Here is a 27661-nt window from a genome sequence, read left to right as displayed (position 1 = left end):
ATTTTAGGTGGCCAGGACAGTGCCGCCTCAAAGTCTCTGCCGGCCAAGACCTTAACACAGATTAACGAGGCACAATCTCTAGTCCCCAAACTCCAACACCTATATCACCGTCCAGAGCTTCTCGAGGCAGTCATAGAGTCTCATCTGGAAATCCTTTTCCAGGCATTTACAGTGGCCACCTCAATCTCCTCTGGCTCCAGCGCGCGCACGGAAGAAAGGAACGGCGCCAGCGAGGGTGGGGCGGTGCCTGTGTGTACGCATGCGTAATGCGACGCACGCAGACGCAGTACGGTCCCCCGGGCGACGGCGGCGGCTCCTCGGGGTGCTCGGCTCCCTCCCATCTAGGCCGGCCCCGGCCCGTCTCGCCCTCAGGAACTCACTGTTTGGGGCCGTGGACTTTCTTGTCGTGCCCCACGAAAGTGAAGCTTGGGGACCTGAGGGGAGCCGGAAGTTCCGCCTCGCGATCTCCAAATATTATCGGGGAAACGGAAGTGGCCGTCGGTGGCAGGTTGGAGGTGACCGGAAGTGACGGCACCGTGGGGAAGTCGGGGGTGGGTCCGCGGGGTGCTGTGTGTATTTGATGTGTGTTGGTTGCGACGCTCTGCTGGAACTCCGAAAGAAGGCGGAAGAGGGGGGCAGTCAGCTAACCGGTCTGGCCCCCCGTGAGTGTCCGTCATTTTGGGTCTGTCGTGAGTTAGGCGGGCTCCGTGGGCGTGGCGCGCCTGCGCGAAACCACTTTCTTCGCAGAGTGTAATGCGACCCCCCCCCCCCCTTCTCGCGTTGTCCCAGCGTTTCTGGGCCCTTCGCAACCGGTGATGACACTGGAATCCTGCTTCCTTGCTTCCCTGCTCCCTAGCCCGAGTATCCCACTCTTGGGATTGGCATCGTGGGGTCCCTCCCACCTCCTGTCCTCCAGCTTCCTTTGGCGTCGTCTCCTACCCTTTGCATTTCTTTCCCTCTGCCCCGGAATCAGAAGGGGGATGGGGTGGGTGTGAGTGTGTGCTCGTGTGGGAGAAATGTAGGCACTGGGGCGGAGACTCGGGCCGGGAGGCTTCTGGGTATATAAAATCCGCTCTGGGCGACAGCGGGCCTCTCTCCCTCTGTTCTTCCGTAGAGAGCTGTAGGCCATGGAGCCCAATAACAGTACCAGTACCACCATGGAGGAGCCTGACAGCCTGGAGGTGCTGGTGAAGACCCTGGACTCTCAGACCCGGACCTTCATTGTGGGGGCCCAGGTGAGACCCCAGTACTTCTGGAAGACATCCATTAACTTTTCCTCTTGTAGGCCCTTTAACCTGAGAGAACAGCCTGATTTTCCGGTCCTCAACTTCTCTTCCATTGATTTCTTTGTTCATATTCTAGGCAGGACATTTTTTGATGTGTCTTGTTGAGGAAGAAACTAGGGTTTCTGTTGAACAAGCTAGGTTTTGCTTTGCCTTCCTCCACCTCAATAAAACTCAATGCAGAAGGAAATGTGGAGGAAGGAGGAGGCTGTATGCCATCATCACGAGTGAATTGCAGCTCAGAGGGTTAGCCATGGCTCCGGCCTTTGGGAAGGAAAATAGAACACACAGACTCCAAACGCAAGTGTGTCTTGGAAACAAATTGGTTAGGTCTATACTGAGTTTTTAAAGGTGAGAAATCAGAGCCCATAATGCAGGTAGAGGCCTAATAGAGTGTTGAGTGGAGTTACTGATATGTGTGGTATAATTTTAATCATTTGAGTTTATCAGCATTGGCACAACTATCAATGTCATTGCGCCTGTAATACTGGGAGACAAAATTGTGAGGGGTTGGCCCATGGTTTTTAAAACGTGACAATATATGTATTTCAGAAAACCATATAGGCTTTTGTGATTAGATGTGTGTAAACACCTGAATCTTCCCAAGAGGAAGTTGTCTGGTTAGGAAAAATAGTCGTCTTTTTGTTCCCTTCTCTCCTTCTTGGTTGAGCCTTCCTTCCTTAACCTGATTGTCCACCCCATCTTCGTCATCGCTTTTATCTTTGAGCCTAGAGTTGTATCATTTTGTGTTTGGGGAGCCGTATCTTTAGACACATTCCCTTGTGAGCCAGGCAGAGGAGTGAACAGATTATCAGTTGGCTTTTCTGTTTCTCAGCCATGTAATTTTCTCCTAGGCCTAGAAGACACAGTTTATTGTCAGTATTTTGACAGGGAATTGTCTTAGTTTGGGGCTTTGCACATCATTACCTCACAATCAAGAGAAATGGGTAGTGATTTTATAATGAGGTGGTTTTTACCCCGCACCCCTACAAGTCAGTTGTCCCTCCTCTGTCCTTCCTCTTCCTCCGTTCCCTGACACCTGTTTGTCCCTTCTGTGCAGATGAATGTAAAGGAATTTAAGGAGCACATTGCTGCCTCTGTCAGCATCCCCTCTGAGAAACAACGGCTCATCTATCAGGGACGAGTTCTGCAGGATGATAAGAAGCTCCAGGAATACAGTAAGGGGGTGTGGGAGGCAGTTCGGAGTTTGAGGCAGCTGTGAAGAGGGGTGAGCTGAAATTTTTTTTTTTTTCTTTCTTTTTTGCAGATGTTGGGGGCAAGGTTATCCACCTGGTAGAACGTGCACCTCCTCAGACTCAGCTCCCTTCTGGGGCATCTTCTGGGACAGGGTCTGCCTCAGCCACCCATGGTGGGGGTCCCCCACTTGGTACTCGGGGGCCTGGGGCCTCTGTTCATGACCGGAATGCCAACAGCTATGTCATGGTTGGAACCTTCAATCTTCCTGTAAGCTTGTGTTCCACCTGGGGTGGTTTTTGTGGTGAAGGATAGTGTTGGTTGTGGTCCAGCCAAGAGCTCAGTACTTAGATTGGGTTTGGAGGGCCCTGTGGTCTACGAATGGCCTCAGACATGAGAAAAGGGGTGTGTCTCCAGAGAACGAATTGGAAATGTGGGAGCCTTAACATTTGGCTTCTCCCAGAGCAACTTCCCTTACCCTTTCCCCAGAGTGACGGCTCTGCTGTGGATGTTCACATCAACATGGAGCAGGCCCCAGTGCAGGTATTACGGGGCCTGGGAGGGTCAGGGAAGGGGATCTGGGAGAAGGAGGCCGTGAGGTGGGATCGGACTTGGCTGAGGAGATGCTGGGACCTGGTTCGGTGGGCTCTGGAGCTCGTGGCTGTATTTCAGACTTGCCCTAACTCTCCCTCTCTTGTCATAGAGTGAACCCCGGGTACGACTGGTGATGGCTCAGCACATGATCAGGGATATACAGACCTTACTATCCCGGATGGAGGTAAGTGGTCTGTCACTCTCTCCCCATCCTCCCTACCCCTTGTCTCAGCCTGGGAGTGAAAGCATGACTGGCTGGTTCATTTCATATTTTTGTTTTTTTCCTTTTCTTTTTTTTGGCTGCTTCCTTTCTAATCTGGTCTCTTCTCCAGTCTTCTTTCTTTGGGCAGAAAAAAGTATCTATGTGAGGCTATCTTGTTCCTGCCAATCCTCTCTGTGACTGGTGTCTGGGAAGTTTGTTTTATACTTGTCAGATAACTCTCCTGGCATCTTTTTTTTCAATTAAAAAAGGATTTCGCCGAAACCGGTTTGGCTCAGTGGATAGAGCGTCGGCCTGCGGTGCAAAAAATCAATAAAATATATTAAAAATAAAAAAAAATAAAAAAGGATTTCATATTTTATAATTTTTTAAAACTTAAAAAAAAAATACATTTTATTGATTTTTTTACAGAGAGGAAGGGAGAGGGATAGAGAGTCAGAAACATCGATGAGAGAGAAGCATCGATCAGCTGCCTCCTGCACACCCCTCACTGGGGATGTGCCTGCAACTAAGGTACATGCCCTTGACCGGAATCGAACCTGAGACCCTTCAGTCCCCAGGACGCCGCTCTATCCAGTGAGCCAAACCGGTCAGGGCAATTTTTTAAAACTTTTATTTATTGATTTTAGAGAGAGGAAAGGGGAGAGAGAGAAAAACATTTTGTTGGTCTACTTATTTATACATTTGTTGGTTGATTCTTATATGTACCCTGACTGGGGATCAAGCTCACAGCCTTGATGTATTGGGAGGTTTCTCTAACCAACTGAACTCTCCGGCCAGGGCCTTTAATTACTTTCTTTTTTAAACCATGTTTTTGTTGACTTTAGAGAGACAGAGGGAGAAAACTATTAATGAGAGAGAACTATCAGTCGGCTGCCTCCTGCATGCCCCGTACTGGGGATTGAGCCCGCTACCCGGGAATCAACCGGGGACCTCTGGGTGTGTGGGTCGATGCTCAACCAACTGAGCCACACTGGCCAAGGGAGGACCTTTAATTTCTTAATTATGATATTTGATACTGAAATGTCCAAGTTTCATTAGTTTGTGCTGTGTCTGCAACCTGTGGCTTTCTCTTCTCTCCTTGTGGAGGTTAGCAAATCATAATCCCTACGTTTTGTTAGTAATTCATTTGCAAGAATTTCAGGTATTAGGCCTCTGACTTGTCTAAGTCTTAGAATGATTGCTGGGGAGTCCGGCATTCAGGTGCACTTGCCTCCAGAGCACTTTGTCCACTCGGGCTCCTTTGATCTAGCAGTCCTCTGCAGCAGGCTCATCCTGCCTTTGGTACCCTGACCCTCCCCCACTTTCAGTGTCGAGGGGGGCCCCAAGCACAGCCCAGTCAGCCGCCTGCACAGACACCGGCTGTGGCCCCGGAACCAGGAGCCTTGAGTTCTCAGCCATCAGATCCGGGTGAAAGCGAAGCGCCTTCTCGGGAGCCCATGGAGGCAGAAGTGGAGGAGCAGGCCCCAGCCCAGAGCCCGGAGCTGACTCCTGGCCCAGCCCCAGCGGGCCCAACGCCTGTCCCAGAGACCAGTGCACCCAAGTGAGAGATGGAGGGCGCTCTGGGAGCGGGGTGGGTCCTGAGTGGAGGATGAGGAACAGGAGAGTGTGATGGGGAGGGGAGGATTTCTTGGAGGCCTATGTGGAGGTGGTGTGGTCGAGGAGGCGCTCTGGAGTAGACTAGGCCTGGGCAGCTGGCCTGCACTGCTCTCCCGGGGCAAGGAAAGCCAAGTGCTGCTTCCTGATCACGATTCTCTCCCCTGTGTTCACAGGGGCCCCATCTTTTATTAGAGTCAGCATCTTGCCATTGTGGGTGCAGGCTGTGCAGTGGGGAGGGTGGAGGCAGTTTATCTTCCTCCCCATCTTCCCATGGGCGGGGATAAAGAACAGGCTCTGCTAGGCCAGGGAGGGATTGGGTCAGGGTTCTGGGAGGCCAGGAGAGACGGCACATGTGGTCCCTGTCAGCCGTGAGGGGGGACAGGAAAGCCTTCGCTCACTGCCCCTTGGGGTTGTCCACAGCCACCCTTCCCCTGCGGAGTACATCGAGGTGCTGCAGGAGCTCCAGCGACTTGAGAGCCGCCTTCATCCCTTCCTGCAGCGCTACTATGAGGTTCTGGGTGCTGCTGCCAGCACGGACTACAACAACAACGTGAGCCCGCCACCCCTCCCCCTCCCCCCAGCTCCCCCGGGGGAGCCGGCGGACACACATCTCCCTCTCCTCACAAAGACATCATCTGCAAGATGGTGATTTCTCCCTAGATTTGTAAGTGATCTCCCCCTCCCTTTCAGGATAGGTGATCATCTTTGCAGGACCCACTCTCTCTGTCCCCTGAGTTGTTTTATTATTTATTTGTTTTTAATGCTCACCTGAGGATATTTTTCTTTTTCTTTTTTAAAATATATTTTTATTGATTTCAGAGAGCAAGGGAGAGGGAGAGAGAGACAGAAACATCAATGATAAGAGAGAACCACCGTTCAGCTTCCTCCCGCACACCACTGGGGATCGAGCCTGAAACCCAGCCATGCCCTACACACAGGAATTCAACCTTGACCTACAAATGGGGGAGTGAAGGGACTTGTCTAAGATTACACAACCAGTTAGTGGTGGGCCATTTTCACCAGGGGAACTATGGGGAAACTCATTCCATAGAAATTCCTAGTACTGTTATGTGTTCAATATTACAGGAGGTGGGGGGCTACAGGAGGAGGGATTTCACCATCCCCCCCCCCACACACAAACCAACACCCACACACACATCAATGCCCACATACACACCAAAAGACACACACACACACCAACATGCAGACACACACACACCAATGCGCATGCGCACACCCACACACACACACGTACACACAGACACACCTGGGATGCTTCTGTCCGAAGGCCGATGCTCCATCCACTGAGCCAAACTGGCCAGGGCCCGAGGATATATTTCCACTGATTTTTAGAGAGAGTGGAAGAGAGAGGTAAAGACCGAGAAACATTGATGTGAGAGAAACACATCAATTGGTTGCCTCCTGCACAAGCCCCGACCAGGGCCCAGGCCGGGAGGAGCCTGCAAGCAAAGTATGTTCCCTTGACCAGAATCGAACCTGGGACCCTTTGGTCCACAGGCTGATGCTCTATCCACTGAGCCAAACTGGCTAGGGTTAGCAAGTTTGTAAAGTTAGGGAGGTTAGTAGATGATGACATTGATTTACTGTAAGGTCTGTTTTAATAGGAAACTATGTGTGTACAATAGAATTCTGCAAAGATTCGGTATCTGCAGAAGCTTCCAGGCTACACCTAAAGGTTTAGCAATGGTTCTCAACCTTCTGGCCCTTTAAATACAGTTCCTCATGTTGTGACCCAACCATAAAATTATTTTCGTTGCTGCTTCATAACTGTCATGTTGCTACTGTTATGCGTCGTAATGTAGATATTTGATATGCAGGATGGTCTTAGGCGACCCCTGTGAAAGGGTCGTTCAACCCCCAAAGGGGTCGCGACCCACAGGTGAGAACCGCTGGTTTAGCGGGTGTTGCTTTGGTTAGTAAGGTGGATTCCAGCCTGATGTTTTCTGCCTTTTGTGTTTTTCTTTTCCCCCTTGCCTTTGGCCGGGGCTACAGCAAGAGGGCCGGGAGGAAGACCAGCGCTTAATCAACCTGGTGGGGGAGAGCCTGCGGCTGCTGGGCAACACCTTTGTGGCGCTGTCTGACCTGCGCTGCAATCTGGCCTGTGCACCCCCTCGACACCTGCATGTGGTCCGGCCTATGTCTCACTACACCACCCCCATGGTGCTCCAGCAGGCGGCCATCCCCATCCAGGTGGGTCGGGCCCGCCGGGCCCGAGGGAGAATGGAGGCTGTTGGTGGAATGGCCCAGGAGAGCTACTGGACTTGAAGGAGGGTAGGAGGAGAGGAGGCTTGGAAACAGATGACGAGTGATAAGGGAGATTTCAGAAATACGTCGTGGGTGGTGCTCTGGGTTACCCTCTTGTATTTTTCTCACTTCTCTCCCACTTACCTGTCTGCTCCAGATCAACGTGGGGACCACTGTGACCATGACGGGGAATGGGACTCGGCCCCCCCCGACTCCCAGTGCGGAGGCATCTCCCCCTGGTCCAGGGCAGGCCTCACCCCTGGCTCCCTCTTCTGCCACTGTCGAGTCAACTGAGGGGGCGCCTCCCTCAGGGCCGGCTCCTCCCCCAACCGCCAGCCACCCGAGGGTCATCCGGATTTCCCACCAGAGCGTGGAACCCGTGGTCATGATGCACATGAACATTCAAGGTGAATTAGGGTTGGTGTGAGGGTCTGAGGGTGAGGAAGGGGGAGGCCAGGGCTGCTGGTGGTAGCAGAGGGGTCAGAGCAGGTGTGTGTATGTGTGGCGAGGGTAGGGGGGAGCAGGGACTGCTTGTCCTTGGAAATTTGTTTACATGGAGAAGAGAGCACCTCCTCCCCGTCTAGATGGTGGGAAAGGCAGGCAGGTGTTCTAGGTGGGGAATGGGGGCCTGAAGGACTCCCATCTCAGGAGGATATAGTCAGGCCTTGGCCCTGCTTGTCTCAGGACCACGCTCTGTCTCCCTTCCCAGATTCTGGCACACAGCCTGGTGGAGTTCCGAGTGCTCCCACTGGCCCCCTGGGACCCCCTGGTCATGGACCGACCTTGGGTAAGAGTGAGGGCATCAGAGCAGGCTGAGCTCTGGGTAGAGAAGGGGTAGGGCCAATTGGGTGGGTTGAAGGGGTCCAGGTTCAAGGTTACATCAGACCCGCCCCCCAGGCTCCACCCTCATCCAGCTGCCCTCCCTGCCCCCTGAGTTCATGCACGCCGTCGCCCACCAGATCACTCATCAGGCCATGGTGGCAGCTGTTGCCTCCGCGGCCACAGGTAATGACCTGGAAAGGGAGGCCTGGGAGGAGGGCCATGGTCCATGGTGGCGGGTGTTGTTGGCTGGCGAGCATGGGCCCGGCCCTCAGCCCTCTTTGGTCTCTCCCCTGTGCCACGCACAGGACAGCAGGGGCCAGGTTTCCCGGCAGCCCCGACCCGGGTGGTGATTGCCCGGCCCACACCTCCACAGGCTCGGCCTTCCCATCCTGGGGGCCCCCCAGTCTCGGGGCCTCTGGTGAGTAAGGGTGGGAGAGTTGGTTAGGGGTCCCTGGGGAGGAAGCCCTGTGGCGGGGCACGGGAAGGGCAGGGCCAAAAGCCTCTCTCTCAGCAGGGTGCTGGTCTGGGTACCAACGCCTCTTTGGCCCAGATGGTGAGCGGCCTTGTAGGGCAGCTTCTTATGCAGCCTGTCCTTGTGGGTGAGTCCTCGTTCTTCCCTCAAACTTCAGAGATTTCCGTGGCGACCCTCCCTCCCTGACCTCCTCACTGGTGTTTCCCAGTTCTTGCCGGGGTTGCTTGTTCCTACCTTCCTGCTAGAGGACTGGAGTGGAGGTGCTGTGGGCCTTGTTTCTGTTGAGATCTCACCTTGCTGCTTTTGGTCCCTACAGCTCAGGGGACCCCAGGAATGGCTCCACCTCCAGCCCCTGCCACTGCGTCAGCCAGTGCTGGCACCACGAACACGGCCACCACAGCTGGCCCTGCCCCAGGGGGCCCCACCCAGCCTCCACCCCCTCAACCCTCCACCACAGATGTGCAGTTCTCTCAGCTCCTGGGGAACCTGCTGGGGCCTGCAGGGCCCGGTGCTGGAGGGCCTGGCATGGCTTCTCCCACCATCACTGTGGCGATGCCTGGTGTCCCTGCCTTTCTCCAGGGCATGACTGACTTCTTGCAGGTGAGTGGCTGGCTTGCTCTTTGCTCTTCCTCTCTTTGCCCAGCCAGGCACTGGTGTCTTTTTTTTTCCCCCTACTGGGGACTGAGCCTGCAACCCAGGCATGTGCCCTTGGCCAGAATCGAACCCGGGACCCTTCAGTCTGCAGGCTGACGCTCTATCCACTGAGCCAAACTGGCTAGGGCGGCACTGGTGTCTTGTTGCCATTATGTCACCACTGGGAAGGAACCCTGGGGATCCACTAACGCTGAGTCCCCCATTTTGGAGATGAGGAAAATGGGCTTGTAGCGTTCGTGTCACTGCTTTCTGACCTAACTCATTCAGAGGGGGAGGGGCGCTGCTTGGCCTCCTGCTGCTGCTCAGTGCTGCCCATGCATGTTCTGCTGTAAGGAGTCGAGACCAGAGGAGAGCCCCCCCATTTTCCAAACCTCTCTGGTTCGTACCCTCCTGATGCCATTTTATGTCCTTGTACCCATTCTCACCTCATTTTCTGTTCTTTATGTCTTCTTTGTTGTCAGGCAACACAGACGGCCCCTCCACCTCCTCCACCACCCCCACCTCCACCTCTGGTCCCGGAGCAGCAGACCATGCCCCCACCAGGGTCCCCTTCTGGTGGTGCAGGGAGTCCTGGAGGCCTGGGTCCTGAAAGCCTGTCCCCGGAGTTTTTTACGTCGGTGGTGCAGGGAGTGCTGAGCTCCCTGCTGGGCTCCCTAGGGGCTCGGGCCGGCAGCAGTGAAAGTATCGCCGCTTTCATACAGCGCCTCAGTGGGTCCAGCAACATCTTTGAGCCTGGGGCTGATGGGGCTCTTGGTGAGCATGGGGTGGGGGGGTGCCTTGGCCTTCTCCGGGAAAGGGCAGGCAGGGGAAGGTAGATGACCTGTCATTAGGGGTATTGCTAAGGTGGGATGAGGGTGATGGGCTGGGATGGGTGGGTAGGTTGGTGATAAAGACATTGCTAACTTCTGCCCCTGTCCACAGGGTTCTTTGGGGCCCTGCTCTCTCTCTTGTGCCAGAACTTCTCCATGGTGGATGTGGTGATGCTTCTCCATGGGCATTTCCAGCCACTGCAGCGGCTCCAGCCCCAACTGCGATCCTTCTTTCACCAGCACTACCTGGGTGGCCAGGAGCCCACACCTGGTAACATCCGGGTAAATGAAGGCCTGGGTCCCAGAGCTCTCCTCCGCCACCTCCTCCTCACCTTCAGTACCTGATCCCTGACTCAGTGTATCTGCCACCTACACTGACTATCCCAGCCCAAGCAGTCCTGGTCTTGGGGGTGGAGGAGGAAGTGTCTTGAGGACTGGACACACTGATCACTGGCCTAGAAGAATATGTTCGGGAGAGTTTTGTGAGTAACCCTTCCCCATCCCATCCTCTCCTGAGTCTGGTAGGGTAGCTTCTGTTACTCCTGCCTCCTAGTGTCTTGGGATTCCTCATTTTTGGTTCTCTGTTTTGTCTCTCAGTCTCTGGTGCAGGTTCAGCCAGGTGTGGACATCATCCGGACGAATCTGGAGTTTCTGCAGGAGCAGTTCAATAGCATTGCTGCTCACGTTCTGCACTGCACAGGTCTGGCCAGCTGGTCGGGGGAGCAGGGTGTGGAGGTGTGCAGGGCTGCAGAGCCAGCACGCCCTCCTTGTCTTGCCCACAGACAGTGGATTTGGGGCCCGTTTGCTGGAGTTGTGTAACCAGGGCCTGTTTGAGTGCCTGGCTCTGAACCTGCACTGCTTGGGGGGACAGCAGATGGAGCTAGCTGCTGTCATCAATGGCCGAATTGTGAGCACCCCGCCCAGATCCCCCAGCCTTTTGTTTCCTCAGATTTCCATTCTCTTCGGTATCCTGCAGTTTCACTTTTCTTCTCCCAATTGCCATCCTTTACCCTTTGATACGGTTCAAAAGCTGGTTGCGGGTTTTGTGTTTGAGTCTGTTTTCTGCCCCTCAGCGTCGCATGTCTCGTGGGGTGAACCCGTCCTTGGTGAGCTGGCTGACCACTATGATGGGACTGAGGCTTCAGGTAGTGCTGGAGCATATGCCTGTGGGCCCAGATGCCATCCTCAGATATGTCCGCAGGATTGGTGACCCCCCACAGGTAAAGGCCCTGATGGTGGGCTGTGGGATCCGGGGCCTGCAGGGAGCTGGAGACTTAAGAGGGCCTTTTGTCTTCTCCTCCGTCCAATTTCACAGCCACTTTCTGAAGAGCCAATGGAAGTTCAGGGATCAGAGAGAACTTCCCCTGAGCCTCAGGTACGAGTGAGAGGTTGAGGGACCAGATGACTGAATGGAGGGATGGGGTGGGGGACTGGGGGTTGAGAACTCTGACTCTTCCTGCTGTCTGACCCGCAGCGGGAGAACGCTTCCCCAGCCCCGGGAACAACAGCGGAAGAGGCAATGTCCCGGGGCCCACCTCCTGCCCCTGAAGGGGGCTCTCAAGAGGAACAGGATGGAGCTTCAGCTGAGACAGAACCTTGGGCAGCTGCAGTCCCCCCAGTGAGTGTCAGGTGATCGGTGGGCCGAGGCAGCTGAAAGTTGTGGCAATGACTTCCTAATCTTTTTCTTCCCCAGGAGTGGGTCCCTATTATCCAGCAGGACATTCAGAGCCAGCGGAAGGTGAAACCCCAGCCTCCCCTGAGCGATGCCTACCTCAGTGGTATGCCTGCCAAGAGACGCAAGGTGGGTTTGCCTCTTCCCTGAGGATCCCTCCTTATCCAAATTCCCGTCATGCTTAGAATCAAACAAACTGAGCTGGAAGGAGGGAGTTCTAGTTTAGCCCCCTCGTTTAATTGATGAGGAAACCTTTGTAGACTCAGACTTGCTCGTGGCTGCCCCATTCGTCTTTTTGCCAGGAGCCTTGTCACCCGAAACTCCCTAATCCCTGATTAGGGCCCGGTTTCCTTACCGTGGGTTTCCTCTGATGGACCAATAGCTTTGAAGAGCGAGTCCAACACATTCAAATGCTGTTGTGGCCAGAGCCAAACAATATTAAGGCAGCACTTCTGCTGTTAACCACATGGGACCGTTTCCCTTCTTGCTCCTGGCGTGGACACTGGTTGGCTCGTGGAAAGGGGAGCTGGGTGGTGGCACTGGATCTGACGCTGATCCTCTTTTCCCTCCCAACCCCGTCCCCCAGACGATGCAGGGTGAGGGCCCCCAGCTGCTTCTCTCAGAGGCCGTGAGCCGGGCGGCTAAGGCAGCCGGAGCTCGGCCCCTGACGAGCCCTGAGAGCCTGAGCCGGGACCTGGAGGCACCAGAGGTTCAGGAGAGCTACAGGCAGCAGGTGCCCCCACCTCGAAGCAGAATAGGGATGGTCTAGTGGGAGGGGTTGGGCTAGGGTCCCTCTTCCCCACATCCCTTCAGAGATGAACCGGTCTGTGGCTACTACTTGATGTTTTTAAGATCTTTTCCCCTAGTGGCATCTGGGAAGGCTCAGTGATCCTTATTGGGCTACTGACAGTGTTAGCTGGTGGGGAAGTGTTAGCTCTTGAGGGATGGCCTTGCGTGTTTGTTGGGATCCTAAGGCCTTGGCCAAGCCTTCCAACCTGCTTGTTCTCTTTCTAGCTCCGGGCTGATATACAGAAGCGACTGCAGGAAGACCCCAACTATAGCCCCCAGCGCTTCCCTAGTGCCCACCGGGCCTTTGCTGAGGATCCCTAGCTCTTTGCCCCTCCCTCACCAGGGGACCATTTCCCCCCCTCTTCCTTCACAGTATTTAAGAAATAAAAGTCAGATTTTCCTGGCCCTTTTGTCTGTAAATTGTGTTCATTATGTAGTCTGGGCCCCTTAAATCTCTGAAGTTGACTTTTAAAATGAAATAACCCCTAGGAACCCGCTATTCCAGATAGCTTTGAACATGTTGCCGTGAGCAGATGCACACGACGTTTTACTGTTCACGTAGCACACTTAAATGTACAGGCCTGTCTTGGACAGCCTGCTTTCAATTTTTCATGCAAATACCTGTATGAGATGGAAGAAACGTATTCCAGGTGCATGCTAGGACTTTGAAACTGCCCAGTAAAAACCCATTTCTCAAGCAGCAGCAGCCAGACAGCTCAACCAAGACTGACCAGTGCTAGAATTTGTCTACCCAGTTCAAGGAGCCCACTGCTCATGCGGTTGACATAGCCCACGACAGCTATAGAGGCACTGTTTGTAGGTGGGGTCCAAGTGGTAGACACGGCTACAAATTCTGTTTCTGCCTTTGAGGTGTAGTTGCTGTCCCCTCCCCTACTTTAGCTTAGTGCTAGGCCAGTAGGAAATGGCAGAGACACTCAATGGCAGAGACCAGGCCATAAGCTTTGCATATCCCACCGGGGTCTGAAACACTGGCTCAAGGGCCTAGGAAATCCGATGACTCCTAGAACATCTAGCTGGAGGAGTCACGTGACAAGTCAAATGCCCCTCCAAGGCCCCAGATACACGAAGGAAGCTCTATGGGACCAGCCCAGCTATGAGCTGCAGACTGGTAAGCAGCCAACTTCCCTGGCTGGCACAAGATTTGCCTAGCTGAGCCCGGCTCCAAAACCTGAAGATACAATAAAATGATGACGTTGGGAGGGAGTAACAAACAGTTCCCTGACTGAACCCACTCTACAGATTACTTGGCAGGCACTATGTTGCATAGGACACAAGATCACAAGCAACCAACCTGTCCCCCCCTCCCCACCCCAATCATTTTGGAAATATTTTTTAAATTCTTTTATTATTATTATTTTTTTTAACAAATGGCCCCAGGGATAGGGGACCCCTTTCCCCTTATATATTTATAATCTATATACAAGGCCTGGGGGGGTAGGGGCAAGGGGAACTCCCTCAGCGGGGTGGAGGCAACCTAGGCTCCTTGTCCCCTCGGGACCCAGGCTCTTCTGCCCGTCGGGAAGACCCTTCTCGGGAAGGTGGCCCTGTCCGCTCCCAAGGCTTCGGCATCCAGCGTAGGGCGTCAGGCGGGGAGGCCTGGGGGGCGGGCACATGTGGAAGAGGAAGTAGGGCTCCATTCATACTGGGAGGTCAGGAATGGAAGGGCAGCTTCGGGTGGTAACAGGAGAATTCAGACTCGGGGATATGGGGGCTTCTCCCTCACCTGCTGGTGAAGGTCAATGTGCTGGGTGCGGAAGACACCGCTATAGGTGGAGGGTGTGGCTTTGAGACGGGAACTGAGGCCAGAGAAAGACCTAAAGGAGGAACAGTGTTTAGAGAGAGCTGAAGGCCTTGGGGCTGGGCAGTCTGTATTCCCAGTCCCTTCTCTTGCCTTCCAGCTGGGAGAGTGCATGATGACCCGGGCACCCCAAGGTTGCTGCTCAGTTTTCGATAATCTTGGAACGGCTTCAGTTCTACTGCGTGAAGCTGAAGGAAAAAAAACTCATGAGCCTCCTGTCTCTCAACCCATTCATCTTCAGATAATGAACCCCTACCCCTAACTCTTGGAGTTGCCTAGCACTACAGTTCCTGTACCTTACCTCTGCTCGCCCCAAGCTAGGGGGGAAGGGCCTGGCAGGTGAAGGCAGCACCCGAGGAGCAGGTGGGGGCCGCACAGCCAAACTGGGCGGCTGCAGAGCAGGGCCCACAGGTAACAGAGAAAGGGGGGGTGGGGCAGTAGGCGGCACTGGCGGCAGGGGACCAAAGTTCACCACAGGCAGTTGGGAGTCCATCATGGGCAGAAGCATCTGTAACAAGAAATATGGGTCTGTGTTGGGGGCAGAAAGAAATGTCAGAAAACCTGAGCTAGAGTCAAAACCATTTAAAAAAGCCAGAGGCTAGACAGAAAGAGACGGAGGGGAAGAGGACAGACAAAAAAGTACCTGCTGGGCAGCCCCCGAGGGAAGGAAGCCACTCTGGCCACCAGGCTGCAGAGGAGAGTAAAAATCTGAGGGGGAGGGCAGATCCTGGCGCACCTGTTGGGCAACGGGAAGAAGTACGTCAGCTCCCCCACAGCACTCCTCCACCCCCAGCTCCTAAGCCCAGCCCCTGCCACTTCTTACCTGAAGCAAGGGCGGGTCAGGCAGAGGGCTGGGGCAGAAGGCTGGAGAGTAGAGGAAGGAAGGCGGAGGGTAGAGAACTCCAGCCGGCAACTTCCCCAGCTCCGCTGCTTGCAGTGCTGAGAAATCCAGAAACTGGCCCTTGACAGCCACCCCTGAGAGCAGGGCAGAGGGGGGTGCTGGGCCCGGGGGGAGGTACAGGGGCTGTGACCTGCAAAGACATTGGGGCGACAGGGAAGAAAGGTGTCAGGGAGCCAGAAACATTGACTCCTTTAGTCTGAACACCTCCTGAAGTCCACTAGCTTTTGGTACCTAGAAATGTCTCCCTCTCCCCTGAAATATGGCTCCATTTCCTTCTGACACCCACAAGCATCTAGTCTTACCTATAAGGGTGCACTGGTGTCCCAGAGCGGAAGCCTCCACTGTTGGGATGTAACTGAGAGTCTATGGCTCCCCCTGAGACCTACAGAAGAGCAAAGCGGGACTAGCTCCATTTTCTCTGGTCAAGAAAAGCTCACCCACCCCACCACCTACAGTAAAAGCAAGGAGAAAAACGAAACAGCAAAAAAAGTTTACAACTGTGCAGACTGGAAAGGCTTTAAAGTAACAGACAGCAGGCGGAATGGGGTCCCAGGACAGGCAGGCAGGCCTACCTGCGAGCTGGGAGGCCCAGGGCTGCCATAGAAGATCTCAGGGTACAAGCGCTGGCCTGCGGAGCTGGGCTCTGGGCCGCAATGCCCAGGACCCAGGCTCCTGGGATGTGGTGGTGGCTCAGTGGAGGCAGAAGCACTAGGGAGCAGCTCCCAGTCTCGGGATACAGGAATGGCCTGGGGAGGAGCAGACTTGTCAAGAGGGCTCTCTGGGCCATCTTCTCCAGAAATATAAGACCTTTCCACCCAACTCTCCCCACGTACCTCAGTGACTGATGCCGTTAGTTCTTTCTCTGCTTTTAAACCGTCTCCCACCGCGAGGCGCAAGTCTGAGTCCTATGATCATGAGGCAGGGAAGGTTGTCCCGCAATTCAGGTGTCCTCCATGCCCCACTGCCAGTCCTTCCCTTCTCTCCACCCAGCCCAAGAGCCCCAGATCTGGCCCATGCAGACCTTGTCACTGGCGCCAAACTGGCCCGGGGGACCGGGTCGACGGGATGGCCGCAGGGAGCCAGGCTCCGGGCCTCGGTCTGCACGCTGCAGTCGTTCTGTGCCAATGGGACCAGGGGGCAGAGGCTGCTCCCGGGGCAGCTCCTGGGTTGGGGAACACAGTAAAGTGGGATTAGGGGAAGGAAACAGAAGCCCAAATATGGGAGTCCCCAGGACACACAGAAGGGGGAGACAAAGGTAGCTACAGCCGGAGTCCCAGAAACACTCCTCTTACCCATTTTTGACCTTTTACCTTTCTGTCCCCATCAGGGGGGGCAAGTGGCCGTCTCCTAGGAGGTTCAGAGGGTTCAGAGCCAGGTGGACCCTCACCAGGAACAGCATTCAGGGGTGAGGGGCCTCCAGGCCGCTTGGGGGGCCCCTCTGCTGCCCCCTTGAGTCCTCCATCAGGGGAACTTCGCTGGCTGCAGGGACCTGACGATACCTGAGAATCCCCACTCAGGTCCACCCCACTGTCAGACTGACTCATCTGAGAGGAGTGGAGAAGGAGTTAGTTAAGTGGGGCAGGAAGCACCCCATCCCTGACGGGTGCCACACACACACAAACTGAGGAAAGGAGAAACGATGCGAGGGAACAACCCCGGCCCCAGCCCAGAGCAGGCGGGGACGTGGCCAGCGCTGGAGAAGCCCACTCGGACACTCCTTCCCAGCCCCACTTACCTCCGTGGCAGCCACGTCCTCAAAAGGACTCAGGGGCTCCATCCAGGGCTCCATGGGGCCAGGCTGGTAACTCTTCCGGCTAGTGGCTGGGAAGAGCACCGACAGGAGAGGCGGTGAGGACACTGCTGTGGCCCGTCTGGTCTCCCGGCCCTTCCTGCCGCTCAGCATTACCGTTCACTCACCAGTATGTAAACGATTCCAGATGTGAGGGCTCAGGGCCTCTGTGCCTGCATCTCGAGACTCTCTGTGAGGGCCTGGGCCCTCGGGTTTGGGGCCCAAGAATCCAGAGCTATGAGGTGGCAAAGATTCCTAAAGGTGAGAAAGGCCAGAGGCAAAACAAGAATGAGCTGGGAACTGGGGAATGCAAAGGACTGGGACAGAGAGGTGTGGGTGAGGAGGGACAGGGACAGGAGGCATGCAGGGACCGAAGCTGAGAATTTGGGGCGAGAACAGGAAAGAATGAAGAAAACGTAAGAGAGCCTTTGGAGCGAACAGTGAAGCACAATCTCAAGCCCCATCCCTCACCTGCAGCAGCTCCGGTTTTCTGGGAGGCCGCTCCCGCCGTTTGGCGGGGAAAGGATTAACTCCGGCAGCATCCTGGGGGGTCCCCCCCACCCCCCTCACCATCGGCCCTGGCTCCTCGAAGTGGAGGTCTGGGGAAAAGGGGAAATCTGTCAGCACCAGCCTCACTGTCACTGACCCTACTTTCCTCCACCCCAATCCTCCCATGCCTCAGTGCACACACCAGCACCAGGGTCCCCAAGCCAGACCCTTCCCCCTTCGACGCCTGCCTCTGGGGAAGTAGACAGTCCCACCCGTAGCACCTCCAGCTTACCCGAACCGATGCCAATGCCATTGTCGTTGGCCCTCTGAGGGTCATAGAGGGTTGGGGGCCGAGGGGAGGGGCCTTGAGGAGTTAGGGGAGGCCCAGGCTTGGGCCTTGGGTGCCCCCCTGGTGCAGCTGCACTCCCCTGGCGGCTGCTGAGCTGGGCCAGGGCCTGTTGGATGCCAGCAGGGTTGCTGTGGATCACCCGGTCCAGGCGGAAGACAGCAGAACTGCTCGGGGGTGGGGGAGGCAGAGGAAGCCCTGTGGGGCGCTCCTCCGGAGGGCGGCTGAAGAAAACAGACCAGCTCCAGCATTCTCCAAACAGTTACCCTTTCCCTCCAGTACCCTCTCCCAGCCTCCCTTCCCTGTGCAAATGCAGGTGCTCTCAGGCATTTCTAAGGAATTCTGGGTACAGATGTACAGAGTGGACGAGAATGGGGCTGGGTGGGTGTTCCTGACTCTACTCACTGCGTCCCAGCTCCTTCAGGCAGAGAGGACATCCTGGTGCCTAACAGCCCCAAGTCTCCAAACTCCACCACATCCACCCTTACTTTCCCTCAGGTCTCCTCCCCTCCCTCCATTTAAGCTTAAGAACATATTTGGCCTGTCCCTACCCACCTTCGGTTCTTGGGAGAGGGCCAACTCCTCTTGTCCCCTCGCCCTGGGCCAGTCCTGCCTCCAGGACCCCCTCCAGCTCCTCCGCCGCCACTGCCTGCCTTGCTGCTGGGGCCCGGGCGCCGGTTCTGCCTCTCCATGCCTGGCCGCTGACTTGAGAAGCTCCGCTTGCTCAGATCCTTGGCTCTCTGGCTCAGGTCTCCACGCGACATGGTGGTAATGCCTGGTCCGGCTCCGCTGCCCCCGCCCCCGGGAGTTCCCACCATTTTGGAGGTCAGCAGTGCCGGTGGAGGAGCCTCCTTGTCCCCTCGGCGCTCACTGGCAAAGTCGCTGCTCTCAGACGCAGTCTCCCACTCCTCATTGGCCTGGTCCGAGTTCTGGTTTGACAGATCAGGGGACTTGGCAGCTGCCCGGCGAGGTGGCGGGGGAACTGCCACTGTTGAGAGGGCCTCCTCCGGTCCGGGTGTGGAGGATGGAAGGGCCGGGGAGGAGCGCCTGCCCTCGGCCCCTCTGGCGGCACTCTCCCGCTCTTGTTTCAGCCTCCGAAAGCGAGGTGGTTTGTCCTGCTGCTGAGCCCTCCCGTGCCGCCTCCTTCGGGGCCGCTCCCCATCTTCCACAGCCATGCTCAGGCTGCTGCCCGCACCGCTGCCTCCGCGGGCCATGGGGGACAGAGGCCCTGGAATGAGCTTCTCTTTCAAAGGCTCCTTACTTGGCAAAGGACCAGCTGGAGGCTTCTTGGGCGCCAGAGACTTGGCTGGAGGGGTCCAGCTTGGGCAAATGGGCGGAGGGGGCCGCCCTCCCCCTCGGCCTCGGCGTGACGGCACCCCTCTGGGAGTGAAGACGCGCCCACCTCGGGCAGTAGAAAAACGGGCTGGGGCTGGTGAAGGAGCTCCTGACGGTGGGGGAGCAAGAGGGACCGGGGTGAGTACACCTTCCTTGGGTGGGGGGGCCTCCTTGTCCGAAGGGGCCAGATCACTCTCGTGCGTCTCGCTGCCTGTTTCTGAGCCCCGCTGCCGGCGCCGCTTGGGGATCTCTTCATACTCGGAGCCCTCACTTCGTGTCTCACTGGCAGTGCGGCCTCGGGGAGCAGGTGGGTGACTGGGTCCCCCTGCCCCACCTGCACGCCCGTCATCCCCGCGAAACTCTCGGTAACTGCGGAACTCTCGGCTCCGGCCGCCCCGTCCTCGACCCCCGTATGTCCCCCGGAAACCTCTCCCTCTGGCAAAATACTCGCCTCGGCCCCGCCCACGGCAGGAGGTAGGACCCACTCTTTCATAGGAATAGTCCCTTCGGAGCCTCGGGGCTGGGGAAAGGTTCCCACTAGGAGGTGGAGTCTCCTTGGGGCCCCCCATCTTCCCCTTTGCTGTCTTGAGTGGGTCTGGCTTTGGGACCTTGAGGGTTTCATCCCCCTGTTCGGGGGGCTTGGGAGGCAGCTCCGGGACTTTTGTAGGTGGTGGAGGTTTCTTTATGGGCCCAGCGCGGCGGGGAGGGGCCCCTGGCTCCTCTGGAGGGCCCCCACGCCTACTGCTGCCTGGGCGCGGGCCCCAGCGCGTCTCAGTGCGGCTCTCTCTGCGAGCTGGCGGGGGGCCTTGGCCTCCAACTCCTCGGGGCGGCTTTCGGTTGGCTTCTGGCCCTGTTAGCTGTGGAGTTTCCTCCTTGGGGGTCTCCTTCTTGGGTGGTGAAGCTTGTATCTTGGCTGCCTCCTCATTGCCTGGGGGCCAAGGGAGTGGGCGGGGCCCTGGGGCAGTTGGCTCCTCCGGAGGGAAGCGAGGGAGCGGGGGCCCAGGGGCTCCATTCTCAGGAAAGCCGGGATAACTGGCCAGATAGGGTGGCGGGGGAGGCACTGGAGGGGTTTCACTCCTGAAGAGGGAGACAGAAAAGAACATCTCAGGATGAAGACAACTGGAACTGGGTGGGGAAACAGAACACTTCATCTGAACCGACACTCCTGCCATGTTTATCCCCAGCACCTTTCCTCCTAGCCTAGGTCCTTCCACCAGGAACTCACCCATTACACTCACTGCTCACTCACCTCATCCCCTTGTCGTCCTCATCGGCAGCCTGTCGCAGCGGTGAGGTAAGCGGGCGAGGGTCAGCAGGTGTGGTGGTGAAGACATCTCCTACCCAGGCCAACTTTGCATCCACTGGTGGGGTGCCCCGATCCCGTAAGAGGGGGCCTGCATGGCGCTCAAATGGCTCTGAGCTTGAGCCTCCACTGTCTGAGCGCTCCCGGGGAACGAGGCCTGAGGAAACGAAAACCCTTTCTCATGTGACAGGCTCTCCAGCCCAAAAGGCATCTCCCCCGTCAACATCAGCTCCTCGACTGCCCACTCCCAGGAAGACTGGGCCTGGCCTGCTCTCCTGGAGCAGGGCACCGACTCAGCTTCCCTGTAAATCCATCAGTCAGTCACAGTAAATCCTGGCCAAGGAAAGACCACTGTTTCTTACTTCCCCAAGCCCATCCTTGTCCCAAAGAGCTCCCTCAGCAGTGCTAAGACCATGTCTGCCCTCTTCACTGGGGGCCTTTACCCCACAGCAAGATGCGGGTACCCACATCCCAGGACTGAAGGCCTCTTACCAGAGGGATGCACACCAGGAGGGTAGAAGTCCAGAGGGGGTCGGCCCTGGAGGAGCCGGGGGTCCACATAAGGAGGAATCATCATCCAGCGGGGATCAAAGTTCATTGGAGGCATGGGTGGGGGCCGACCCAGAGCACCTGGGTACAGGGCCTTGGGAGGTGCAGCCTGTGGAGCTGGCACAGCCCCTATGGTCACAGGCTGCGGTGGTGATGGGGGTACTGGGGCAGGGGGAGTGGAGCCCTGTTGATGCTGCTGCCACTGCTGTTGTTGCTGCTTTAAGAGCTGCTCCTGGAGAGGACAAGAGAGGCATCAAGGTTCCCGCCCAGACAGAAAAGGAACTGGTATAAAAACAAATGTGACATATACCTGGACCAGAACTGGTAGAGGGACCCAGAGGGAACTAAAAGGTAGTGTAAACATTGGAGCTAGACAGAAAAGCAGCCCTTAAGAGAAGTAACTTGATCTCACCTGCTGCTGTCGCTGGAAACGAGGAGGTAATGACTTCTGATATTTGGGGTAGCCCAAGCCCTGACTGGGGGGCTGCCGGGTGGGACCAACCCCATCACCCTTGGGTTCCACCTTTGGGGCTGGAGGTGTGGCAGGAGAAGGAACCTCTTCTGGTGGTTCAGGAACCTCTTTTGAGGGCAGTTGGGATTCCACTGCATTGGTGAAAAAACACTGATCAGAGTGGTCTAGCCCATCACAGACATTCCACGAACACCCCCACAACCTCAGCTCTCACCTCTAGCTCCCTCCCTCTCTCAAGGCAAGTCCTTCCCATGTATAACATGACCTCCCCAGAGCCAATGGTCTGGTGGAATTACTATCCCATGAAACCAACACACTAAGGCGGTAGAGTCTTTCTACTGTTAAGGAATTCAGATAGCAAAACCTCCCCCTCACCCAGACAATCCAATAAGCCCAAACAACTGTCTTCTATTTCACTTCCTCCCTACACACAGCTTTGACCCAAGCAGAGGAGAGATCTGCCACCTGGTAGCACCTATCCCCATCTCCATACCTGGGCTGGCTTCGAAGCTGCCACTGCTGGTGCTACTGGTACTGCCACCACCACTCACCAGGACAGGAGATGGAGCCACACCTGGAGTGGGGGTGGCCTGGGCAGGAGGAGCCGGTGCCGGCTCTTCCAGCGCTTTTTCTGGTGTTGGGGCTGGTGCTGGTGAAGGAGCTGAAGGTGTGGGGAGTTCTTTGGGGACAGCAGGTGGTGGCGCTGGGGCAGGAGGGGCGGCAGGTGGGGCAGCAGGCTCTGCTTTGAGCCGCTTGTCAGGTGCCCCAAACTTCTCATCAAGTCGCTTGAGCTTCTCCGCACAGGCTGCCCGACGTTCCTCCTGCATGCGGCGCTCCTCCTCTTCTCGACGCCGCCGGGCTCGCTCCACGGCCAGGGAGATCTCAGATGAAGACTGCTTTCGCCGTTGCCGCCATGCCTCATCCTCATCCTCAGGTGCTGGGGGCTTGCAGGGCGGGCCTCCACGATCCTGTCAATGGACAGACCCAGCGGGGCCAGAGGTGTCAGTCATTATGTTTCTTATGGTCTCTTCTGCAGACTGACCCATTGTGTATAGCTGTAGGTGCCAGGACCAAGCCTTGGTTGATGTCCTCTGAGTAGGGACAAACTCACCATCCTCATCTTTTTGTTTCTTTTCTCCTTTCAGAGGTCCATCCAAACACCCAGGCCTCCTGATTCTCACTCTCCAGCCCCCCAATTCACCCAGATTCCCCTAACACAAGGAAGCTCTGAATCTTGTCAGAGATTCTCCCAAGCTCTCCACTTCCTGCAGCCCATTCTGATCCCCCCTCCAGCTTCCTCAATTACTGCTCCTTCAATCACGCAGCTGACACTATCAGCCACACTGACCCTCTCAGACACTCATTGTAGACACTCACTGGGTAATCGCCAGGAGGGCCCCAGTTCCCAGTGGGGCCCCGGTGCGGTGGAGGGGGTGGGGGAGGCTTCGGGGCAGGAGGCCCCGACTCTGTCTCTGGAGGCCGAGTGGTCTCTGCCCAGGCCGTCTTGGGAGGGGGCGGCTCACAGCCAGCGGAGTTGCCCTTTCTGCCATCTGCTTCTGGGGGCCGTTCCTCCCCAGCCGTTGCCTGGGACTCTTTGCTGTGAGCAGACCAACAGTGGATTTAAAAATCAGCTGCGACCCAGCTCCTTTAAGGGTGTACTAGCCCGAGAAACGGAGCCCTGCCCTGCCCCTCCCCAGACGGCCTTAACTCACTGGCCCTCAGCTCCCTCCTCATCGGAGTCTCGTCCGTCCTCCTCATCACTGAACTTGAGCTTTTCAGTGTAGTCAACCTCCTCGTGAGCCCCTGGGGGGAAATGTGAAGAGCAGTAATTCCACTACTCTGCTTGCCAGTCTCAGGGAGCTTCTGGGACAGAGGCAGTGGTCTGGAGCTATTCGATGACTTGCACCACCAATGCCACCCCTCTCTGAAGTCTGGGCCCACTGGAGTCTTGTCCTTCTCAATCCTTGCAGTTCATCTCCAGGACTTGGCTTTCCTGCACATTATCTCCCCTATGCTTCAGCGTATTTTTTCCTTATCAGATCTTGCCCTTTAAGACCAAAATTCTTGATCCTTAATATTCATTTACCTGGCCCTGGCCAGTGTGCTCAATGGTCAGAGTGTTGGCCTGCACACTGAAGGATCCTGGTTTCGATTCCCAAAGGCACATACCCCAGTTGCAGGTTTACTCCCTCCCACCGAGTTGGGTGAGTGGGGAGGCAACCAGTCAATGTCTCTCTCACATAGATGTCTCTCTTTCCACCCCTCCTTCTCTCTCTTCCTTCCACTCTCTGAAAAGCAATGAAAAAAAAAATATCCTCGGGTGAGGATTAACACACACACACACACAAAATTAACTTGCCTGCCCAGCCATCATCGTTCTCCTGGTCCAGCTGGTCAAACTCTTTGAGATTATCCTCTTTAAGAATGGAGGGCCGACCCATAGGCTCCATAAGGCGCATTGGCGGCCCTGAGCCCCGGGGGCCTACCACACGGGGAAAACGGCTGTGTATAAAAAAGCAAATGAAGAGAAGGTAAAAGATAGCCTCGTGTATAAGCACATACAAGACAGCCTCCTGGCTAGAAAATCATCGCTCCACCAACAGGCTCCCCCGTCCCCAGTCACAAACCCAGACCTGACCTGGCATTACTCACCTGGGCCCGTCAGGGGTGGGGTATCGGTAAGGCCCCTGGGGTCCATAGGGTGGAGGGAATGGGAGATACGGGGGATACATCTGCAAAAGGGCCCAAAAGCAACTGCTCAGAGGGATGGTCAAAGAGCCTGCCAGCTCCCTAAACCTACCTTCTCCCCATTCCCACTCTCTATCATAGGCCCCTGCTTTCCAGCTGTACCCTCCAGAGAGTAAATCCCAACTTCTATCTTCCAGTGCAACCACTCCAAACAAGACATCTCAACTCACGAAGGGCGGCATCATTCCTCGGTAGGGAGGGAACTGGGGTGGGCCGGAAGGCTGCAGTCCCCCCCGGGGATCATGGCCGTGATGAAGTTTGGAGTCCAGGCCCTCCAGCTCATCAGGGCCACGCCCACCTCCGTCCCTCCAAGTTGTAGAATCTGGATTTTGGAAAAGGCAAAGAGCGAACAGGGCTGAAAATGACGAAGCACACTAGCTCCGAGATAGAATAAGGTAATATCCCAGCCCAAAGGTAAGCCCTCACGTACCCACAGCCCCCTCCCAAATGGCAGCCACTCACTCTGGGGGCGGAGGCTTGGTCCGGGCCCAGACGACTGTTCGGCAGACTCCCTTTCCTTGGCAGCCTTGTCCTGGTCGCCAGCCGCCTGCAGGGTCGGAAATTCCTCTCGAGAGAATCGTGACAGTAGGCTTGATGCCCTTCCACCTGTCGAGGTTGGAAAGCAGAACAGGATACGGAAGTACATTTACTGAAGATGCCCCACTAAAGGGGAAGGTTCCGATAGGTACCAGGTCACCAGCTTCCTGCCTTCCAGCCCACCCTATGCATTAGGTGCCTATTCCCTAAGAAACACGGTCAGTTCTTGGATGCCCTCCTCACCCTCATACAAGACTGACACAACTTGCTCATATGCGCCATGGAACTGAGGGAGGGCCCCAAATGGAGCCAAACAGGAGTGAGGACACTGCACTGAAAGTGCCCAGAGCCAGCTCCCCAACTGCCCGCACTCACCATCTCCATGTGCTCCATGGGTGACGCTGGTTTGTGCCCAGGACTTTACCCCGCTTGGAACCGAAGGAGCGTTCTGGAGAAGCAGAGAAAAGAAACGGTGACTTGGTGGGGAGCTACAAGCCATTCTTGCTCCTACCCCTTCAATAACATCCAGTGCTTTGGATACCTCGGGGGCTGCTGGGGGTCGTTTCGGCTGGTTCGAGGCAGGCGTCTGTGAAGCCGGCAGTGGCTGCGATTCCGGCGGCTGAGCGGTTGACGCATCGGAACTGAGGGGATGGAAGGAGGGAAGGTTACCCGGAGCCTGAGGTGCCTTCCTTACTCCTCCCGCTGGAGGAGGATAGGAATGGAATGCAGGCCCCTTTGCTATTAGTTGCACATATTAGGACAAAATACTAGAACCATGGCACCCGCACAGGCTGTCACCATTTCTGCTTGCTGTTTCCCTCGGACAGAAAGCTACAGTCCCATTCCTTAGGCATCGAACAGGAGTCCTGGGAAAGAGGCAGGAGAGGGGCTTCCCTCTGACTCTGGCTACGTGGCTGGGCTAGACCAAGCCCAGTTCATCCCGAAGTTCAACGTAAAAATACTTATCACTCTAGGTCTCCCAAGCCTCTCTACCTCTTGGGGTCGGACTGCTCCTGTTTGCTTGCCCATCCTGTTCCGTCTTTCGGCACTAGTGAGACATTGGGGTCATTGCCTTTATTCTCGGCTTTCAGGCTTGGAAGGTTGGCTGGGGGTGGCATACGCCGGGCAATGGCAACTTTCCCAAGACTCTGCAGGCCATGGCGAGGGGCAACTGGAGAAAAGGAGAGAGGGTGAAGAGTGCCTCACATGGGAGACCTGACGGTGTCCTACTCTGTGTACCACTAAGATATCCTCCATGCCTTACTACCAACTTCTCTTAGAAACCACCCCTTCCTGTGCCTCAGCAATCTCTGAAACCCTATGGGCAGGCCGAGAGGCATTCCGTCCAAGGCTCTGTGTGGGGTGGCTGATCTTGAGCCTGCAGGGAGCTAGCGGGCTCCAGACTTCTCCAAGTCCACATTGCTTTGCCTCCAGTTCTTACGTGTCCAAAGACAGGGAACCACAGACACGCCTTTGTAGGAGGGTGATCGGTGTTTACTCCAAGCCCAATATCCTCTATGGAATCCAAGATGAAGTTGGGGAGTCTCTAGTGTTCCTCTAGTTTTTGACAAATTGTACTGTAGCCATTTCCCTTCCAAGTGCTCTAAAGTGCATGCCCATTCATGCCCAGCCTCCAATAATTAGAAGCATTTCTGCAGGACCCTCACCAGCGGGTTTCTGGATCTCTAAGGACTTGCCCTTGTACGTATCAAACAGGTTGAGCGAGGAATACTTCTTTCCATCCTTCCCCTTGGCAGTCGGCCCCGAGCGATCGGACATTGCGCTGGAAGCTCATTGAGTACGATGGGTCCTACAGGCACCTCCCCCAAAACGTGCCGGAGCCTGTGGGCCAAACACCAAGTGTTTCATTTTTTGCTCCCTTTACAGACTTCTCACTAGGAGCCCAGGTCCGTGCCCTCTGGTGTCTTTTCCTGCAGCCTATTCAAACTCTCCAGTCCCTTTAAGGCCACCACAGAGCTCAAACACCATGTTCCCTCTCACCTCCTGCCAAGAAAATCCAAGTAAAAGTCTAGTAGCCTCCTAGCATAAACTCTCCCTTCTGTGCCAGTCTATAAAGGGTAGCAGCCTCTTCATAGCCCCCACGAGCAATAATCTCTTCACCAAAAGAATTTCTAAGACCTGAAATAAAACAGGGCAGGTCCAAGCCCCAGAGAAAACTAGAGGCGCCCGGCTCCATCATGCAAGGACAGCGCTTTAGAGCCCGACTTATTCAGCACCCCATCTGCGGCCCGGCCCTTCCCAGCACCTCACCCCCACCTGGGGGGGGGGGGTGGCCTTGCAGCAAGGTCTGCCAGGAGCCTAAGGGCTCCGCGCTGGCTCTGCCGGACTGAGGCCAGGGCCGAGAACCCCCGAGGGACGGGGCTCCACACACGGCCAAGGCTAGGGCCCAGCAGCGAGAAGCCCCCGGCCCAGTCTGCAGGTGCTGCGGGCCGTCCTGGCTTACCGACGAGGGCGTTATGGAGCCACTTCACCAACACCCTGTGACCACGAGGCCGCGGCCAGAGCTAACTGCACCTCCTCCCTCAGTGAGACAGGCCGCCAGCAGCCATGTCTCTCCCGGGCACCCCCGCTCCCGAGCAGGCCGAGCCCCGCAGGCCGGGCGTGTGGAGGGAGCAGCTCGTTTACCCGGGGATGGCGGAAAGGGCAGAGACGGAGGTGGGGCGGGCGGGCGCTTGACGGGGAGGTCAGGGCAGGTTAGGGGAGAGGATGGGGACTGCTGTGTAGGTGTCGGAGGCGGCCAATCTCTGAGAATAAAGCCATGGAGGAAAAGGGGACAGAAGAATCGCGGAGACTGACTGAAATGAAAGAATGCACATGAAAGCAGGCGGGAACTAACACACGTAAGCAGCAGCGGCAGGGAAAGGTGAGGGCCAGGATTCGGGGGCCGTGTCCAGAGCAGGGCGAAGGGGTGTCGGGGAGCAGATGGGGCCGGGAATGAAAACGGAGGGGAGACGGGATCGGGAGTGGAGCCGCGGGAGC

General features: G+C 56.3%; 2 protein-coding genes across 22 annotated transcripts; one reads left to right on the top strand and one right to left on the bottom strand.

Moving 5' to 3' along the window:
- Window positions 1-212: 212 nt before the first annotated feature.
- BAG6 (BCL2 associated athanogene 6) lies at window positions 213-12779 on the top strand. Of its 20 annotated transcripts, none has more exons than XM_015569865.1 (26): window positions 213-508; window positions 1115-1235; window positions 2344-2461; window positions 2551-2747; window positions 2967-3020; window positions 3181-3255; window positions 4602-4834; window positions 5311-5440; window positions 6904-7101; window positions 7313-7562; window positions 7865-7942; window positions 8053-8160; window positions 8283-8395; window positions 8489-8576; window positions 8766-9049; window positions 9565-9856; window positions 10025-10194; window positions 10347-10394; window positions 10510-10612; window positions 10695-10819; window positions 10986-11132; window positions 11228-11287; window positions 11387-11530; window positions 11606-11713; window positions 12171-12317; window positions 12599-12779. In XM_015569865.1, the coding sequence occupies exons 2-26, from the start codon at window positions 1128-1130 to the stop codon at window positions 12692-12694; spliced, it is 3474 nt and encodes a 1157-aa protein (XP_015425351.1). In that variant the 5' UTR covers window positions 213-508; window positions 1115-1127; the 3' UTR covers window positions 12695-12779. The 20 variants fall into 20 exon arrangements, with proteins under 20 accessions (XP_015425351.1, XP_015425349.1, XP_015425350.1 ...); XM_015569863.1 differs by having other exon boundaries at window positions 213-515; XM_015569864.1 differs by having other exon boundaries at window positions 213-551.
- A 1007-nt stretch (window positions 12780-13786) lies between these two features.
- Window positions 13787-26506, bottom strand: PRRC2A (proline rich coiled-coil 2A). 2 transcript variants are annotated; one of them, XM_006772817.2, is made up of 30 exons: window positions 26329-26506; window positions 25655-25832; window positions 25203-25302; window positions 25037-25109; window positions 24587-24730; window positions 24295-24446; window positions 24029-24108; window positions 23736-23878; window positions 23089-23179; window positions 22754-22973; window positions 21870-22344; window positions 21317-21507; window positions 20848-21136; window positions 20302-20512; window positions 18273-20129; window positions 17664-17941; window positions 17354-17481; window positions 17011-17137; window positions 16829-16914; window positions 16404-16637; window positions 16115-16255; window positions 15927-15998; window positions 15666-15839; window positions 15396-15475; window positions 15016-15223; window positions 14836-14928; window positions 14494-14700; window positions 14286-14380; window positions 14118-14208; window positions 13787-13990 (listed from the first exon to the last, which is right to left on the bottom strand). In XM_006772817.2, exons 1-30 carry the CDS (start codon window positions 26438-26440, stop codon window positions 13850-13852), a joined length of 6471 nt encoding a protein of 2156 aa, XP_006772880.1. In that variant the 5' UTR covers window positions 26441-26506; the 3' UTR covers window positions 13787-13849. The 2 variants fall into 2 exon arrangements, with proteins under 2 accessions (XP_006772880.1, XP_015425347.1); XM_015569861.1 differs by having other exon boundaries at window positions 13897-14208; window positions 17011-17139; window positions 17353-17481.
- Between the last annotated feature and the right edge of the window lie 1155 nt (window positions 26507-27661).

This window comes from Myotis davidii, unplaced genomic scaffold (assembly GCF_000327345.1).
Source record: "Myotis davidii unplaced genomic scaffold, ASM32734v1 scaffold1006, whole genome shotgun sequence".
Lineage (NCBI taxonomy): Eukaryota > Metazoa > Chordata > Mammalia > Chiroptera > Vespertilionidae > Myotis > Myotis davidii.
The sequence above is the reverse complement of the archived record's forward strand: the minus strand, read 5'-3'. Positions and strand labels throughout refer to the sequence as shown.

Bases quoted from the DNA above. Each gene is read 5' to 3' on its own strand.
- BAG6 (XM_015569865.1), top strand. From the start codon at position 1,128: ATGGAGCCCAATAACAGTACCAGTACCACCATGGAGGAGCCTGACAGC. The intron at 4,835-5,310 runs GTGAGAGATGGA...GGTTGTCCACAG, and splicing joins CCAGAGACCAGTGCACCCAA to CCACCCTTCCCCTGCGGAGT. The intron at 7,102-7,312 runs GTGGGTCGGGCC...TGTCTGCTCCAG, and splicing joins AGGCGGCCATCCCCATCCAG to ATCAACGTGGGGACCACTGT.
- PRRC2A (XM_006772817.2), bottom strand. From the start codon at position 26,440: ATGTCCGATCGCTCGGGGCCGACTGCCAAGGGGAAGGATGGAAAGAAG. The intron at 17,482-17,663 runs GTAAGCTGGAGG...CCTTTTCCCCAG, and splicing joins TGGCATTGGCATCGGTTCGG to ACCTCCACTTCGAGGAGCCA. The intron at 15,224-15,395 runs GTAAGACTAGAT...ATGTCTTTGCAG, and splicing joins ACACCAGTGCACCCTTATAG to GTCACAGCCCCTGTACCTCC.